This window comes from Mycetomoellerius zeteki, unplaced genomic scaffold, assembly GCF_001594055.1.
Source record: "Mycetomoellerius zeteki isolate Tzet28-1 unplaced genomic scaffold, Tzet1.0 scaffold93, whole genome shotgun sequence".
In the NCBI taxonomy this organism is placed as follows: Eukaryota; Metazoa; Arthropoda; class Insecta; order Hymenoptera; family Formicidae; genus Mycetomoellerius; species Mycetomoellerius zeteki.
The window spans coordinates 1,199,929-1,218,717 of NW_017257968.1; the positions used below are offsets into that span (position 1 = coordinate 1,199,929).

Sequence of the window (18,789 nt, forward strand, 5' to 3'; positions counted from 1 at the left end):
GGCGTATTAACACGTCATCATACACAACGACAGTGCTGCCAATCGTTCTCTTAAAACCACTTTCTTGTATGACGTAGATTTTCGCATTTGTCCATTCAATTACAATTTTTTCCAATTGGTGCAGCGATAAATGACAATAAATGACGACAGACGCAACTGAGATTGCAGGCGCGCGACTTCGGTCTCAATCGGTTGAATCGGTCGAAAAGGCCGCAGTTGGCGGCACTGCGGTGCGGAGTCAGCTGACGGCACGGCGTTGTGGGACCGCGGCGGCTTAGTTGTCGGGCGGGTCGTAGGGCAGCAGCACGCAATCTGTCATCACGTGAGCGGTCACAATGGTTTCTGATGGTCCTGTCGTCGACGAACAGCGTCGTCCAGCCTGCGAGATCCTCTGAAGTCTCCTCGGTGGAAAGCCGACCTGGCGCCCGATCGCGCAACATCGAGGACGATAACGACGAGGAGGAGGCTTAGCTATCTCTCACTGGTACGTGGCTGGTGGTTACATTCATCTTGACGAGACGCACGCGCGGGCACGCGCCTGCCGATCTCGTTCCCGAGGCGAAACGTTACGGATAAATCGGCGCCGTCGAAAACGATCCGCAAAGATTCTCGGTGCGAATCCCCGCGTATGATTTTCGACTCCTATTCGCGTCGTACGTTCACGCTCCTCCACGCCCACCACCAACGCGTCGCGCGTTATCGATCCCTTCGAGGGCGGCTCGAGGTCTGCCGACGCCATTGGATTGGCGACGGCGGCTGTTTTTCTTTCTTTCCCATCATGGGATTCATTCGTGTATTTCTCCGAAGATCTCGTCCAGAAATGTCGTCCAAGGACGCACCGTTCTTTAACGCCACTACCCGTCGCGGATAGTTTCCTTTTTTTGTCTCTCCGTCTTTCTTTCGCTCTTGATTCTCTCGATATCGATCGGCCGTACGCCGCGGGCCGTTTGTATGTACGGTCACGTGGAAAAGGCGCCTAATTACATAACAAGCGGACGCTCCTGTCGTGCCACACCCCCTTCCGTGCGGCTCATCCCGCTAGCCGCAAATTCCCGCGAATTTAATTCGTTTTTCTATTCAACGATCGCTCGGTCGTCTTGGGTCGTCTCCTCGACCGCTGTCTGCTGCGCAAATGCAAGCGGCGCGGCATGCACCCGGTTCGATGCATGACAGGATGGCAGCAGGTGGTTGTTGAGATGGTTGGGAGAGATCAACCTTTTACATTTATCGAGATTGTAAAATTATATAGTTGTATTTGTTGAACGCGGCAATTAAAAGCGATATAAAAGCGAGTTTTGAGAGAGAGAGAGAGAGAGAGAGAGAGAGAGAGAGAGAGAGAGAGAGAGTAAAATTATTTTTTATAATACTTAAGTAATTTACTATATTACACTCTTATGCGTACTTAGCTCTGTTCTTTTTAACTGAACTTATTACACAGTTTATTTTTTCTCTTTTCTTTATCAACGTAGAAAAAAAAAGAAGAAAGGTGAATCATGTAAAAAGTTTAGTTAAAAGGGGCAGGCCTCTTATCTTAATTTTTCATGAAAAACTAGCAATTTTAAGTGATTACATATGTACACTTAAAAGAAATTCTTTTGTAATTTGTTTATACTTGGAAACAAGATCATTTAAGAATTTTAAGTTAACTGGTGTCGCAATGTCACTATTTCAGGTTTATTAGAACTTCAGTAGCAAAACACATTATTCATGATGACGGAATATTGGCTGATTTCCGCGCCGGGAGACAAAACCTGTCAGCAGACGTGGGAAACTATGAACAATTTAACATCCAAGCAGCACTCTCTATCGGTGAACTACAAATTTCATATCCCGGATCTGAAGGTCGGAACGTTGGATCAGTTGGTTGGTTTGTCAGATGACCTAGGCAAACTTGATGGATACGTGGAGCAAGTAACGCGCAAAGTGGCGACGTATTTGGGTGAGGTTCTGGAGGACCAGAGGGACAAGCTACACGAGAACCTGATGGCCAACAATAGTAAGTAAAAGAAATACCTCGTTATCTCTCTTGGGCCTTTATATTCTTTGAAATATTTTCCATATGATGGAGGATCAAGTTGTTTATCCAGGGGTCCAAACCGTTATCTGCATTTATATACTCCTATTCCATTAATTTTATATTTATCTTGATTATTAAACAATATTCGATCTAATTAATAATGTATAAAAGACTGTCAATTCCATTTTTGTGAGTAAATATTATGAGATATATTACACATTCATTTTAATAGTTCAAACTTATATTCTCTATCTTGATGGAGAATAGAAAACAGTATGTACGCTACACTAGAAGATGCGAATTCATAGAATATTGCAATCTGCACTGTCCAATACTGTTTGGATAAGTGTGCATTGCGTATGTCATCTGTAATTTGATCAAAAGGATCATAGAAGCAATTTTACGGATTATTATTGTTAAAAAGTATTTTGGACCCTTGCCAACAGGTATCGATCGATTGTCTATGCATCATTTTCTTATAACGCTCAAACTTAGAATACAGTCTTGTTGACTTATTATGTTAACTAACGCACCAATGAATACTATACACGACACGAAACATGCACACTACTTCGAGTTACCTTTTTTGTCAATGATCTTTGATATATATCAGTTATAATTACTCCAGATTTTACTTGATTTTTTGGAGATAATAATAAGTTCATATTTAGAGAAGTATAATCCCCATTTCTCCCCATAATGCCCCATATTGTAGTTTGATAGAATGAGATAATAATTTTGTCTGTATACACAAACAGTACGTACAAAAAATATGATATGTTGCATAATGTTAGAACATTTTGCATGTTTTAATAGTTTAACTAGGTGAATACAGACAAAATTTTCCTGTAGTATATATGTATTAACATATATATATACATATATGGTGCATATCATAGATTGAAAATAACTGTTTTAAACCTTTTTTATGTCTATTTACGTATAATCAAATAATTACACGATTAAAGTAAAATGATGCAATATATTTATAACAATGAATACTTTAATATATATTTTAATGTACTTATGCAGGATATTCCTGAATGACCGCCAAATATTTTATGTGCTGATAGAGCGGACTAAACTGAGTCGAAAAGTCCTGTACTATTTTGCAATTTTTGCAATAGTTAACAAGTTATTAATTAATAAAAATCGCTAAATATTGGTTTTCAATAATTTTTTTACTGAAATATTATCAACTTTACAGAAAAACAGCAAGAGACAAGAATTATTTATTTTCTTCTCATAGAGTTCTGAGAATTTTTTAAGAATTATTTAGTACCGCATTTTCTCATATTGGTAAAAATAAAAAGAAATTGGAAAGAATAGTAATGTTTGCGATATATGGTGCTTTGTGATCACGGTGAGCGTCCTTATTTTCGGGATAATTAATTATAATTTTAAAGTTTTTTGTGAGCCGAAACATGTAAGCACGTTTAGTAGAATAAAGAAGTTTTACACTTTATGGATGTATTATTTGCGCGACGTCTTCTGCACCTGACTCCTATTTTTTCAATTATTCTTTCCAATTTCTTTTGATTTATAAGGAGTCTTTGTTAGTTTGATTTGTTATACGGATTTGGTAAAAATAATTGCCAATAAGAAAATGCAGTACTAAAAAGTTGATAAAAAATTCTGAAAAAATTTTTAGAGCCTTATGAGCAGAAAATAAACAATTTTTATCTTTTGCTGTTTTTCTGTAAAATTGATAATACTTGAATAAAAAATTGTTAAAGACTAATATTTGGCAATTTTTAGTAATTAATATCTTGTTAACTATTGCGAAAATTACAAAATGATAGAGGACTTTTTGACTCATTGTCAGTTTAATCAGCACACGCTCTATCAGCACACGAAATATTTGATGGTTATTTTGGAACACTCTGTATATTTAATTATAAGTTACCTATTAATGTGATATGCTTCATATAATAGTACATAGTTGATATATTCGTAGAATGCTTATTTATGTGTTTGGTTGTTTCCGTTTATTATCTATGACAGTCTTATTTCTAAATTTGTGATGTTGCTTGGCTTACCTTTTATTTAACTTTGACCACATTAACTCTGTTTCCCCACCCTTTTTATTATTTTATTAATAAAAGCCCGTATATATGCACTACGCAAAAGTTTGTATTAAGGTATAAAGGCAAAAAGATGCGTCTCGAGACACGAATAATATACAAGATAACATATAAAAGACAAACGAAACAAAATATGGACAGATCTGTGGAATTACCAGACCACCACGCGTGTCAGATAAAATTTTCCGCAGGACGCAAGAAGTTGCTTGGGTTACTGTGGTCACCAAGCTCTAATTAGCCACTACAAGATTTCATTTTCCTTGGTTCTGTTGTCATCAGTCCTTCTTTCATATTACTATCTGTTTGCGATGCACCATATAATTTCAAGTCTCGATGACTGTTACTTCTTTATTTTCCAGTATATACATTTTATGAATATTATCGATTATATTCTCTCGAATATTCCTTTTGTTGCTTAGTTTTTCTACTTCGTCTTTTCTATTTTATTTTCGCATTATATTGGAGTATTTAACGTTTAATAAGATGATTAATACGAGAAATCATACTTCATATTTTATGTAATCATACTTCATATTAAACTAGAAATTTATGTATTTTAAATTCTTTTTTGAACAATCAAATTAATGTAAGGAAATTATGACGGTTCACACAAAGGAGAAAGCTTTTGATCATATATGTATATAATATAATTTACACTGAACCATCTAAATTTTAAATATTATAGAAGAGTATTCAAAGTACTAGTAACTAGATGATGCATTAAATTGTTTTGCAATGTTATTGAACATTGTATCGTTCACTTTACAAAAGATTGCTACTTATATTTTTATATCTACATACATTTTGCAACATCAGTCGAGTTTGATGAGTCAATATGAAATTACTACTGAAATCAACATTTGAATCTGAATTTTGTCATTCAAATTAGTTAAAGTAAGATGATCGGCGCTAAATACTCCACATTTTCTTCTCTTGAGTTGTTTTTCATTCAGTTTCGTCAGCATTGTCGTTAGGCATTTGCGTAGGAGACAATAATAGTTGAGCAAGACAATAAAAAAGATCGCGTGGAGATTGGGACTGGGCTGTAATGGATAGGTCAAACATCAATGGATGGGGAGAGCTCGAGCCCCGAAGGGGGTCCGGACACCCCGCCAAACACCCCTGTTACACCATCACCCAAGACTACGATGGAGCATCACAGGCAGTGGAGGGAATTGGACAAGTCCGAACCAGAGCCGGCCGCCTTTTTAGGTCAGCATCATCATCAACATCATCATCACCATCATCACCATAGCTCCCATAAACATCACGATGGTCATTTCTCCGCGTTCGAAAAGAAGCTGTCGTATGATCTTCAGAGCATCTGTGATGTCAAAACTCAGACCAACAACTATACCTCATCGATATATTCATGCTACCATGCCCATTGGTGCGTTGCTTCTGTACCCTCGACGCCACGCTCCAGTCCCATTCCCGCGAGTCCGACCCTCTCTTCCCTCTCATCGAACTGTAGCAGCGAAGGAGAGCTTGGATGGCAGCAGCCGTTACGTCCGCGGACCACCATCGAGAAAGATCCAGATCGATCTACCCGCAAATCCGTTGGAGGTGATGATGACAACGACGATGCGGACCAAAACAACGATCAAGACCAAGACCAAGACCATAGTGGCAATTTGCCAAATCCAGGTACCCATCCTGCCACTGGCCAGCCGATACGAGATCCTTCTCCTTTTTGTCCTCTTCCTTCTTGATACATAGCTGCAAAGCTTTGTTCATCCCGTGCACCAAGTGTCTCGATGATCTAGCGACTGAATCATTATCATGTTTTCTTGAGAAGTAAATGCAAGAAAATTGAAAAAAACGGAGAGAGATTGTCAGATTAGAGATACCTATTATAATTTATAGGATGGTAAAAACACGTTTGAAAAAGTCTGGAAATAAAAATAGATAGAGAAAAGAAACTATTTATTTTAGTTTCAAATTCTATCACATAGTAAATACAATGCACGTTAAGTGCACTTATAGTCTATTTATTTCTTTAATATGTCAACTTTGCGTTTTACATATCTCTGTATATACATACATATCATTATAAAATTTTTATGAAAATATATATAACATCTTTCTAATTTCCTCATTTTAATAAGGAGAAATTATTTATTGTTGATTTGTTTTTTACATTATTTTAATTAAAATTACTATCTTAATCACGTAATATATTTTGATTATATAAATAAAAATATAAAAAACATAATCTTTTAGTAGTAAGGAAACGACAAAAATATATGACAATCTCTCTTTTGAAATAAATATATTTAAAATGAAAGCAATACATCTTTTTTAAGGTTGTAATAAAAGACGTTTTCTAATTGAATTTATTTAATGAATGATTAATAAACCAGAAGCTATTAAAGGGAAAATTCATCATTCCGTAGCACATCCTGATTATGATGTGTGAGTGTGCATATCTTTTTTTCACAATTGATTTTCTTCAAGAAATTCCGCTGATATATCTTTGGTTTTTGGCTCGTTTGTCTTCACTCTTCCTTCCTCTATGTTGGTTATGTATAATTATATTACAATTTTACATAACCGTTATATTAACCGTTATATTAATATAAAAGCTCGATATCCCATTTTTGGTGGATCGATTTGTATATTGTACATAATCTAGTTATCCACCAGACAATTTAGCTTCTTCTCCTAATTTTGCTCTTTTTTATTTCTCTATAGCTTTCGTGTATCGCTTTTGCTGTCATTTATAAATTATAGCAACTTTTGTCAATAATATATATAAAATAAAATATATATATTTATATACATATGCTATCATTTATGTTTGATATCGTTTACGCGTGTATATATAGGACACAACTGAAACAAATCCAGGAAAGCAAACGACACAAAAAGGAGAAATGACGAAAGAAATGTTACTTGACACTTAAATGTACCCAGAAATCTTTTACACGTTTTTACTCCACTCCAATCATTTCATCCTAAATTATATTTTTGTTCTCCTAATATTAATCTTTAATTCCCATTTTAATAATTATAATTTTAGTAAAAGAATCACATTATAAGCACAGACGATAATACATATACAAAACAATGGTATTGTAGATAGCACAGATCACAGCACTAGCACAACAATAGCATTAATAGGAACTAACAAATATTTATCGATCGGTACATGAATTTATAGTTAATATTACTTTGCATGATTATTGAAATAAAACTTAATAAGAAACAAATGCGCTTTATAGTTTTCGTATGTAATTTATATGCTCTTATATAGTATAAGAGTTATAGGAACCATATCATATATATATATATATCCATTTAAGACAATAGAATAATGTACTATTACATATGTTACCATTTTATGCATTTAATCAATTATCACGAACCGCTTCTTTATTTTGGCTATTTCGCTTATTTTATTATATTGCATTATGTTGCACATTAATTTGCGATGGCTAATCATATATGTTAGTAATAAAAGTCTACATATATACCTGAGAGGAAACGTGCAGAGAAAGGTATATTAGTTTATACAGTTAAAATACAAATTTTTTCGAAAAATTTCGTGACTTAGATATATTATATTTAATATATGTTTTTTTTCTCAAATGTATATAAACATTTTTTTTTTAATACAGACGCATATACGCATTATGCTAAAATTTCTTCAAATTCATTTAATATGTATGAACAAAAACATAACTTTACTCAAGAATATATAAGAAAATAATGCAGATAATTGCAAAAAAGAATAAATTATATTTAGAATTAATCATATTTTCTATAAAATTAATATACATAAATTCATACAGATACATGTGCATGTGTAATGAGGATTTATCTTGTCTAATTAAATCAACGCACAAATTTTTACAATGTAGTTAATAAGATATAGTGACAAATGCAAAAGACAATACGGTTTTTCAAGCTAAGATCTGCATGTACAAATATATACAAATATAAAAGTTATTGATTGCAAAGAGATTATTAATTAAAAATTTTATTATATAGTTATAATTTATATTTATTATATATTTCTGTATTATAAATATCTACATAAAATTAAAATTTTGTGTAAATAATATCAAATAATTACATTTTTGTAAAAAAAATTCTTATATAAAATAAATATAAAATTTGTTTATGGATTTGGTTATTGTGGATTGCATGATGTACTCTGTGTATGTCCTGCTTCTTTCTTGTAATGCTAATGATGAATAAGCAGCATTGTAAAATCAAGAAATTGCTTGTGTGAAAATCATTTTTTCTTTTTTTTTCATTATTTTGAATATTCTTTTAATAATATTATTTCAAATAACGTTTGAATTTATTTATAATAAAAAAATACATGTCAAGCATTTGTATATGTTAATAATATATGCAGAGCTTAAGAAATACATCAATATTGAATTTGTTTAAAGTTTCTTAAAAATTTTACATTTATTATACCTGTAGAGCTTATACTTGCTGTTGATTATGCGCTGAAGAATGTAGAAATATTTTCTAAAGCTCTGACTACGAAATTGCTTATCAAGATTTATTGTCTCAAAAAACAATTGGATTAATATTTAAAATTTACTAGGTGATCTGCCATCATATATAACTCGATTCCAGTGGGACATGGCTAAATACCCCATCAAACAATCTTTGAGGAACATTGCGGATATTATCAGTAAACAAGTGGGACAGATTGATGCTGATCTAAAAACTAAATCCACGATATATAACAATTTGAAAGGCAGCTTACAAAATTTAGAAAAGAAACAGACGTAAGTTTGATACATTTTGATTTGAATGCAATAGACAATTATGTAAATATCACTATGTAATTTTTTCATCTGCACCAGGGGGAGTTTATTAACGCGAAATTTAGCAGACTTAGTAAAAAAAGAACACTTTATTCTGGACAGCGAATATTTAACTACTTTGCTCGTCATTGTACCGAAGTGAGTAAATACATTTACAGCTTTCTTTTGACACATATCTAAAGTTGTTATAAAGTTGTCATATATTATATTAGATCATTGAATTAGATAAACTGGCATCTATGTGTATCTTGTGTTTTTAGATCCAACTTTCAGGAATGGTACGGTTGTTATGAAAAACTGACAGATATGATTGTACCGCGCAGTACACAACTTATTACTCAGGATTCTGAATACGGATTATTCACGGTTACTTTATTTAAAAAAGTAATGGATGAGTTTAAACTGCACTCTCGTGAAAAGAAGTTTATTGTGCGAGATTTTATATATAATGAAGAGGAATTAGCAGCAGGTTTGTTATAATATTGAAATCTTTTATAATTTGCATGGGATAGTATAGTAATAATTTAGAAATCAACACAAATTTGATATATATATTAAACATCTTTAAAAGCTAAGCTATTTACAAAGAATAAAATTTATCATAACATTACATCTCATTGCAGGAAAGAATGAAATTACAAAGTTGGTAACTGATAAAAAGAAGCAATTTGGACCACTTGTCCGTTGGTTGAAAGTGAATTTTAGTGAATGTTTTTGTGCTTGGATTCATGTTAAAGCTTTGCGTGTATTTGTTGAATCCGTTCTTAGGTAATGTATATATATATATTAATGTTTTATCGAAAAAAAATACGGTGTTATATTAATGTCACATATTGTAATATGTATGATTTATAGATATGGCTTACCTGTCAATTTCCAAGCAATATTATTGCACCCGCATAAGAAATGCGCGAGGAGATTACGTGACGCTCTAAATCAGCTTTATGCTCACTTAGATTCATCTGCTACCGCTTCAACAGCGCACAATCAAGATGTAAGTAAAGATGTCATAATTACTGTACTGTATTATTAAAAATAGATTACTGTTTAATTATAATTTTGAAACTTTATTTCTGTCATTTTTGTAAATAAATATTACTGTTTTGAATCAATTTTTGAAAATATCTATTATATACGAGAAATATATACGAGATCAAAGAATATGCTTCTTTATGCAGAAAATATTTGTATTTATATGATATTTTAATTTGAATAGAATGTGGATATACCAGGACTAGGTTTTGGCCAAAGTGATTACTTCCCGTATGTCTATTACAAAATCAACGTAGATATGGTTGATAGTAAGGTCTAATTAGAGTCTGCTTTTTTCTCCTGAACGTCGTACTTCCTTTTATTTATCCAGATGATATAATTCTATTACATCAGGAATCTAGTGGCAGGTGCGTACAAGTCTCACTTGTATTAATATGTAAAAAGAATACTGCATTCCCAGAAAACTTCTTTCGATTTTTCCGTAGCTATTTCATTTAATCACGAATCGCGTGATTTGCTACAATTGGAGAAAATTGTCACATAGTCTTTTTCAGAAATAGTTATTTTTCTAAATCGATGAAATTAGAACGATGTATAAACTGTAATATTGCTCGGAACTGTGCATAAGAGTTTATGCATTCCCTTATACATATTGCCCTCAAGTATTAAATATAAATCAAGTGAAGTTATAGACGATAATAAGGATTCTCAGGCAAATACCATCAATTGTATGCTTTCGACTTGTATGTCTTCTTGATATACTTGGAAACAGCACAACATGTTTTACACGTTATTGTGACATAAAAATGTATAGCGTTTCTAAGTAGAATTGCCACGAAGCAATCTTATTATTCATTAATCTGTTAAATATAAAAGTAAAGAGCTGATCTTTCCATTAATGTATAAAAGATCAAGACTTATGAAGAAAAAATATATACACACATCTTGTTACATCATGTAAAAAGCATTCACACCAAGTGTGTCATGTGAATATTTAACAAATTGTTAACCACAGTTTAGAAAAAATGGATATCTTATTGTTGAATATTAAGAGAAGTTTCATGTAATGTATTCTTATAGTATATTTTATTGCTTCAAACAAATTTATGAACTACAAAAACACATTTCATACGCGCGTAATATTTGCAGATTATATTACGTATTGTCTGTAATTGTCATGTTATCATGAAAGTATAAGAATTTTAATATATTACATGAACCATTCAATTGAAATACATATATACATATATATATTATGATCATCGTTCAGCCTAAATATTTTAACAGATTGAAGGTATTTTTATCCTAACAGCGAATTTATCGAAAAAAACGACTAATAAAAACGTTTTTCAAATCTCTATTTTGTAAAATTCGAGTTGCAAGAAAACAATCGATTTTTTTATATTATCGAATATAAATTCATTCTTGACTGTAATTACTTGAAAAAATGCAAGCTATATTTTTTAAATCAATTGTTCCATTTGTAAATTAAATTTAGTTGTTTTTGATTTAGCACCGTTAGAAACTGCACAAAATAAATCTCCTTTGTGAATACATTGAATTAGGGAAAAAGTCTCTTTACAAGTTGGTAAAAAGATCCATCAATATCTTCGTTAAAAATGATCAACATTGAAATTTAAAAAAGAGTTTTAAAGCTTGAAATCTCTACTTTCGAATGATTACTATAGTTTTTGAATTTGTGAATTTTGTAATTTTTACATATAGAAAAACTACGAACTGAAAAAAAAAGAAAAATTTTTTTCACTTTGTAGGTCTGTAGCATGCCTAAAAAAATTTGAGTAAATTTTCGACTATCTCGTGAAAGCTTGAAGTTTTTCCTACAAAATCGTTTTTTAAAAATGTTCCTACGATTTTTTGTTCCTGAGTTTTACTCACGAATTAAGTAAATAGGAACATTTTGACTTTATTGCTCATAACTCCATTAAAAATCATCATATTGCAATTAAAAATGCAGATTCTTAAAGCTGAAACGTTGCTCTATCAAAAATGGTAAATTACTATTTTTTTTTAAATAGAATATGTGGGTTGTTAAAAGTCTTTTTACCAATTTGTAAAAAGACTTTCCCTAACTCAATATTATGTTATTATTATAGACATATATCATAAAGATATATTTTCTGAAGAATAATTTCATGTTGTTAAAACAAGCTTAATTTCTCATACTGATCATAATGTAAATTGCTTGTACATAAGAAAAATCCGTGTATAAAGTCCATGGTTTCATATTATATTTTGAGTTGCAAGATTATTGTAAAATGCAGACCAATGTATAATGTTTTAATTAAGTATAAATCACACTAGCAGAAATTGATGACAATACTGATTAAATGTTGTCTGCTCCATAAGTCTACATAAAGAAGCCTGGCATATAATAAAAAAGGAAAACTAATATATATGTATATTGGCAGTTCAATTATGTAGATACGTTTAAAGAAATGATAATACAGTCAATTGACTTTTGCGAATTGTATAGGTAAATGTAATTGTGTAGATAATAAATATTAAGTTTACTTGTCAGCATCTTTTGTTTACACGCTCGTTACTAAATCTCCAACTATGTAATACCAATCTAATCCTTTTATCACTCCTTTGATTTTTTGCATATGATCATGTACGCATATGTGTGTAATTAGATTAAACTGAATTGCAACTCTATGATTAAATGCTTATACCATTTAATTACAGTGCAACAAAATACACATCCCGATAAAACGTTTTATAGGATGTGAAAGGTAAAGTACATAGAATTACAACAGTATACATAACATAATTTTATGTAATGTTTTTATAAAGACTTAGCGATTATAAAAGTGATATCGTAAAATAAATTGGTTCTTTGTATAATAGTCCTCTGTATGAACAATATAAAGATTTGTATCTGCGTGGAATATATAAGAACTTTACAAAGGCATTGAAATCTTATACATCTTAGATTCGATATTATGTAGTTATGATTATATAATATATATATATATATAGGCATGGTTTCTTCGTTCCACTTTGCAAGTAGAAACTTTATTTCTTTACAGTCACATTGCTGCTCTCAATTAAGTTCTGAAAATTATTTCTCTTATCATTGTTCGCTAGTATGTGTTTAGAAAAAATATCTATATTATTTGTATGCACAAATAATTCCTAATAACAAATATTACCTTCAATTTAAAAATATCCTGCTCCCAATCTCCACAGCCAATAAGTTTCACTGCCTCTAGTAACACATTTGTTATTTTATGAACATTTTGTTTGAACACAACTAATACGTCAGCTGCATGAACATTCTCTTCGCATTCTCTCCAACAATCATAATCAGTCGCCATGGCTACAGCTGCGTATAAAAGACCTGCTTCTTTCGCTAGGAATACCTAATTCGGGCCAAAATATAAACATTATATAACAGTATTATATATACAGGATGTTAGTTAAGCATGTTGCCATATTTAACAGAGCGATTCTTTGGTTTATTTCAAGTAAAAAAAGTCCATATAAACATGTGTTCTAAACGGCTTAGTTTCCGAAATATAGGTGAATGTTCGCAAATGTTTGACAAAACGGTAAATTGCGTTGGAGATATCTTCCTGCATAAATATGCCTTGCTTCACATCAGTTACCATTCGCACAACCGTAAACAAAGTGACAAAGTCAAAGTCACAAAATCGAAAATAGACTTCAATTCTGATCTTTGAGCGTGTACGTCAATCTTTGAGAAGAAGACTCGATGGATGTATCATGGCGCAAGGTGGACATTTTCAACAATTCATCTAATTGTTTTATTTCATCAGAAGAACTGAAGTCTGTTTTTTTTTTCTGTTTTTGACTAGTTTTTGACTAATTCAAGCTGTATTTCTTTCAAATAAACAGATTATTACTACACGTTTAAATTTTTTTATTTCAGAAACTAAGCCGTTTAGGACACATGTTTACATGGACTTTTTTACTTGAAATAAACAAAGAATCGCTCTGTTGAGTATGGCAACATACTTAACTAACACCCTGTGTGTATATATATATATATATATCTTATGTGTATAAATTTATTGCAATATTTAAACCTCTGGGCATATAGTCATGTTGACCAAATGTCCACCCCAAAGACGCAGAGCGTTACTCTCTGCTTTAGATGAAAAGCGCGGTCCTTCAATAGTTATTACTGTCCCACCCTTCCTTATGTTGTATCCCAACTTTTTTGCTGCTTGCAATAAGATTTCCGATGTTCGCGGATCAAATGCAGGCTCCATCGGCATATGGCATACTCCTATAATTTTGAATGAAGGCAACATTTTAAAAATTATACTTATAAAACAAAGAAATACATGATATATTTACCACTATACTTGGCAGATGTTCCATCATAGAATGTACCCTTCCTGGAAATAGTTCTATCTATGAAGCTATCAGGCACGACTAGTTGTCCCCTACCAATAGCCTCTGTTAGCGATCCACATGCAGTAGATGCCAGTATATGGGTACATTCAGCAAGTCGCAATGCTTCTATATTAGCACGGTAATTAACTCCAGTAGGACTGAACACATGTCCTGTGCCATGTCTATATTGAATTAAGAGAAGAAAATATTTTTATTAATGAACAAAACATGAATCAAACATTGTTAAATGAACAGAAACGTTTATTCTTGTAGTAAAAGGCAAAATAAAATACAAGCCTAGATTGCAGGCTTTAGAAATAGTTACAAGAGTCTAAGGATTTATAAAGAATTCTACCTGGCCAATAACACTATATCTATTCCATCAATGCATCCATGGTAGAGATCACTGGATGGATATCCAAAATCATTCTTTGCATTCTCGCGACTTGTGGTACTGTTGCAATTGAATGTTTTGCTTAAGCTATCACCCAGACCCGAGCCACATATTATTCCCACCTAAAAAATTAAAAAAATATCAATAACAGTTCTACATATATTTAGATTTATATTATATATATATATATATATTAGAATTACACTTTTATTGTATTTTCATTAGAATTACACTTTAATATGTATACTTTAATATATCTACTCTTATATGTATATTAATTACTATATATTATTCATGCAAAAAATGTTCTTGTGTCATAATATGTAAAATTTAATAACATAACGTAATACATCACAGACATCTGTTTCGAGTGATTTTCGAAATTAAACACTTATAATATTTTCGAGGTTAGTCGATACAAATATGCAAATAATTAAAAAATGTATGACATGTGAATCAAGAATCCAGAAATTCTCCTTCAAGTGATGTCAATGTATTTCTATAAAGTGTGTGATTAAAATTAAAATTCTTTTACCTTCATTTTATTTGCCATAGTGGAAGATATTCGATTTATTATCTTGAACTTGCAGCAACTTGCAGTCACTTGAGTATAGTATAAAGAGAATAATGAATATGACCGCGTGACCGTTAAAGATAATTGTGTGACAATGTGCTATTTATAACCTCTCTTTCCTGCAAAAATATACCATTTGTATAGCCGCGACAATAAGTTATTCCTGATAAGAGTTATGTAATTATAGTAAACACCGTTTATGACATATATTAAATTTATCTTTTTGAATATGTTTCTGATGGTTTACATTTCTCGTTGTAGAACGGAAAAAAACTTGATCTATATGACAATAGAAAAAAATAGTTATGAAAAAGTTTATTTTTTAATTTATTTTTTCACTTTTTTATATGGACAGATAAAAATTTGATTTATGCAAGATAAATTTTTATCTGTCCATATAGAAAAGTAAAAAATAAACTTTTAGGTGTATTGTATATATATATATATACTTATAATAGTATTTATTGTGTCAGTTAATTGGACATTTCGTCACCTTTCTCATTTTTTCCTTTTGTTATTCCGCATTTCCGTTTTCCATCATATTCCATATCATTAATATATGTTTTATAAATTTATAATATATATTGATATATATCTAAATTCTATCCCATACAACATGAAATATTTCAGAAATATTTCAGGAGTGTTTCAATGAAACATTTCATGAAATATTTTTAAAATTTAATATGTCCAGGAAGTCAGAGTTTTTAAATATATTTTTTTTCTTACAATATTTATACAACATTTTAAAAATAGTTTTAAAATATTTTATTGAAATATTTAAAAAATGTTGATTCATAGGCCTGTTCTTTTTGGCTGAACTGGTGCAAAAGTTCAGCCAAAAAGAACAGGCCTGTTATTTCATGCTATTTGAATTAGAATCAATCCGGAATTTGTCGAATGAATCGACCGTTCTCACACGGAGCCACGTGTTACTCCATGTGACCGCTAAGCGCTCAAGTTCGCTTGTAAGTAGCGCCATCTGGTCGGCGTGAACTCACCTACATGAACTACGTTTCGTTGATTGAACCCGTCAGTGAATCAGCTGATCGCCTTACATTACGTGGAAGAGAATCAGCTGTGCGCGACATGGACGAACTGGCGAGCGAGGATCTCGAAATACCGCCCGCCAAATACGAGTGTGAGTATCAATCGCGGGTTTTTTTCTAATATCACCGTTTCATTCGTTCTTTTCTCGCAAATATTTCATCTGTCGACATGTACCTTGGCGCATCTTCGCCCGCGACGGATTCTAACCTCGTAATCATGACTGACGCAAAGTTTCCGAAATATGACGCGAATCTCTCGCAGCCACAGTCTTAAAAATATTCACGAAAAAATCCACGTTTTCTGTTACAGATCTGGATCATACCGCGGACGTACAGTAAGTATTGCATTTAGTTGACCGGTTAATTTTGAAGGTTACTTCGCCGGCTAACCTAAAAAAGCGCGCGCGCAATTGTGCGGAAATCGATAGACGTTTAAAGGCTTGTTTGCGACGGAGATTGATTCGGCAATATGTAAATCACCGATTATGTTTCAGACTGCATTCATGGGGTGACACCATGGAGGAGGCTTTCGAGCAATGCGCGATGGCCATGTTCGGTTACATGACGGATCTCGAGCGCGTGCAGGTCGCACAGGTGCACCACATCGAGGCCGAAGGTGACGACATGGAGAGTCTACTCTTCCACTTTCTTGACGAGCTGCTCTTTATGTTTAGCGCCGAGCCGTATATAATCGCCAAGGTAAAATTTCTTTGTTGCGATATTTTTTTGCGGTCAACATAGATATATGCTAATAATTTACCATTACAGCAATAACGGTAACATCCAACTTTTGATAATAGTTATAGGGTTATATACAATGTGTTACAGAAATATAATTGTATGATTCGTATATGAATTTTATATTCTACATGAAATATTGAAGACTCCACCTTTGCTATTTATTAAAAATAATTCCTTAATATTTTATTTGTTCTTTTGCTTGAATTATAAGTAATATTATTATGTATTAATTAATTCATACAATTATGACATATTTTATTCGCACGAATTTGAAAATATCGTCAAATAGTCCTTTCGGTTGGACCGCGAAGATCGCGAAACTTACCGCGTCTGCATCCAAAGCCAAAGGTGAAAATCTCTCCGCACGTCTGTCACCAGAAAGTCAAGATTACCGAATTCGACCGAGAAGGGTTTAAAATCAAGGCAACCGCGTACGGCGAGGAGTTCACAATTGGCAAACACACGCAAGGCGCAGAGGTAAAGGCCATCACGTATTCGGCGATGCAGATCAACGATCGCCCGCAGGTGGAGCGGCCCGAAATCTTCGTGATCGTCGATATATGATATTACCCTCGCCCGTCGATCGCACTGCACACGTACCTCAACGATATCTTGCTGCACAACTTTCTGGTAATGCTCTAACAGCAAAAAAGTAGTGGGAAAGAAAAGGGGGGTTACTTAGCTTGAACGGGTGGCCCGTGGAAAAAGTAGGGAAAGGTAGCCGAAGGGCAAGAAGGGAAACCGTATTCCTCCCCTACGGTCTACATAGGAGCGATCCTTTTGTACTTGTCCCGTAGGGTTCAAATAAATACGTTACGAAGAATGCACCGGGCCCCCCTTCTTCTTGGGTCGACTTGACTCAGGCGTGTACTAAGATTACTCGAACTCCCGGCAAAGCGCAATAAAAAAAGCAAGGGATTAGCCGTTTGTTATAAGAAATGCATGCGAGTTTTTATTATTATCGATGTTACCTGTATTTTTTTTTTTTTTTTTTTTTTACTTATTCAATGTTGTTTACAAAATATAATCAATACGAGTCTTTCTACTCCAGCTATTGCCTTTAAACTACGGTTCTCCTTTAACTTTCTCACTACACATCTCTTTCGCAATGATCATGCGGGAAAGCGAGAAAAATGTACAAGACACCATTGGTAAATTGATTACACGCACAATAATCTGCATGCGTCATTAAAGTAAAGCCCATTTTTTCCAATTTAAACTAACATTTTAACGCGCTTTATTAATTGTTATGATATATGTATTTTGATTTGACTAATACTTATCGCACGTACACTCAATTTTATGTTTCAGCTATCAGCGGTAAAATGAAAAAAACTGATTAATTTTAAATGTAGGTCATAGCTTTTTGTTGATATTTTAGCAAGGTATAGTATCGTTTTAACGCTACTTCTTTGATATTATACACGTTTCAAATCTATGTACAGTCATCCAGTAGAATTATATTCTATTGTATATGCAACACGAGTATGTATTGTGATATAAACTAATTGAAAAAAATTGAACCAAGCCATTCTCTCATCTTTTGAGAAAATGATGTCTAAAAAATATAATCTATTATTTTTTTGTACGAGAAACTCCAGTTTTCCTATGAAACGTACACCGTAGGGTCTATTTGGCGCGATTGCATTGTATTTTTACGCGCTAGGCGATTTTTACGAGATGGCGATCGAGTCTCAATTGTGATAAAGGGGACCGTCGGTGATGAAATTGCAATAAAAAAGTGCGACTTTTTGCCGGTGACAA

The 18,789-nt window shown here is 32.6% G+C and overlaps 3 protein-coding genes across 4 annotated transcripts; 2 read left to right on the plus strand and 1 right to left on the minus strand.

Moving 5' to 3' along the window:
* Window positions 1-280: 280 nt before the first annotated feature.
* Vha44 (V-type proton ATPase subunit Vha44) lies at window positions 281-11,098 on the plus strand. Of its 2 annotated transcripts, XM_018460260.1 has the most exons (10): window positions 281-484; window positions 1,673-1,996; window positions 5,158-5,313; window positions 8,666-8,852; window positions 8,931-9,029; window positions 9,152-9,360; window positions 9,515-9,659; window positions 9,747-9,885; window positions 10,108-10,291; window positions 10,439-11,098. In XM_018460260.1, the coding sequence occupies exons 2-9, from the start codon at window positions 1,708-1,710 to the stop codon at window positions 10,201-10,203; spliced, it is 1,320 nt and encodes a 439-aa protein (XP_018315762.1). In that variant the 5' UTR covers window positions 281-484; window positions 1,673-1,707; the 3' UTR covers window positions 10,204-10,291; window positions 10,439-11,098. The 2 variants fall into 2 exon arrangements, with proteins under 2 accessions (XP_018315762.1, XP_018315761.1); XM_018460259.1 differs by lacking the exon at window positions 5,158-5,313 and having other exon boundaries at window positions 286-484; window positions 10,439-11,094.
* Window positions 11,099-12,730: 1,632 nt separating this feature from the next.
* On the minus strand, window positions 12,731-15,386 carry LOC108730514 (S-methyl-5'-thioadenosine phosphorylase). Its single transcript, XM_018460262.1, has 6 exons — window positions 15,197-15,386; window positions 14,623-14,783; window positions 14,229-14,449; window positions 13,955-14,157; window positions 13,058-13,267; window positions 12,731-12,959 (listed from the first exon to the last, which is right to left on the minus strand). Exons 1-6 carry the CDS (start codon window positions 15,212-15,214, stop codon window positions 12,921-12,923), a joined length of 852 nt encoding a protein of 283 aa, XP_018315764.1. The 5' UTR covers window positions 15,215-15,386; the 3' UTR covers window positions 12,731-12,920.
* Window positions 15,387-16,161: 775 nt separating this feature from the next.
* On the plus strand, window positions 16,162-18,155 carry Archease (protein archease). The gene is made up of 4 exons (XM_018460263.1): window positions 16,162-16,376; window positions 16,595-16,619; window positions 16,779-16,983; window positions 17,404-18,155. Exons 1-4 carry the CDS (start codon window positions 16,241-16,243, stop codon window positions 17,587-17,589), a joined length of 552 nt encoding a protein of 183 aa, XP_018315765.1. The 5' UTR covers window positions 16,162-16,240; the 3' UTR covers window positions 17,590-18,155.
* The last annotated feature ends 634 nt before the right edge of the window (window positions 18,156-18,789 follow it).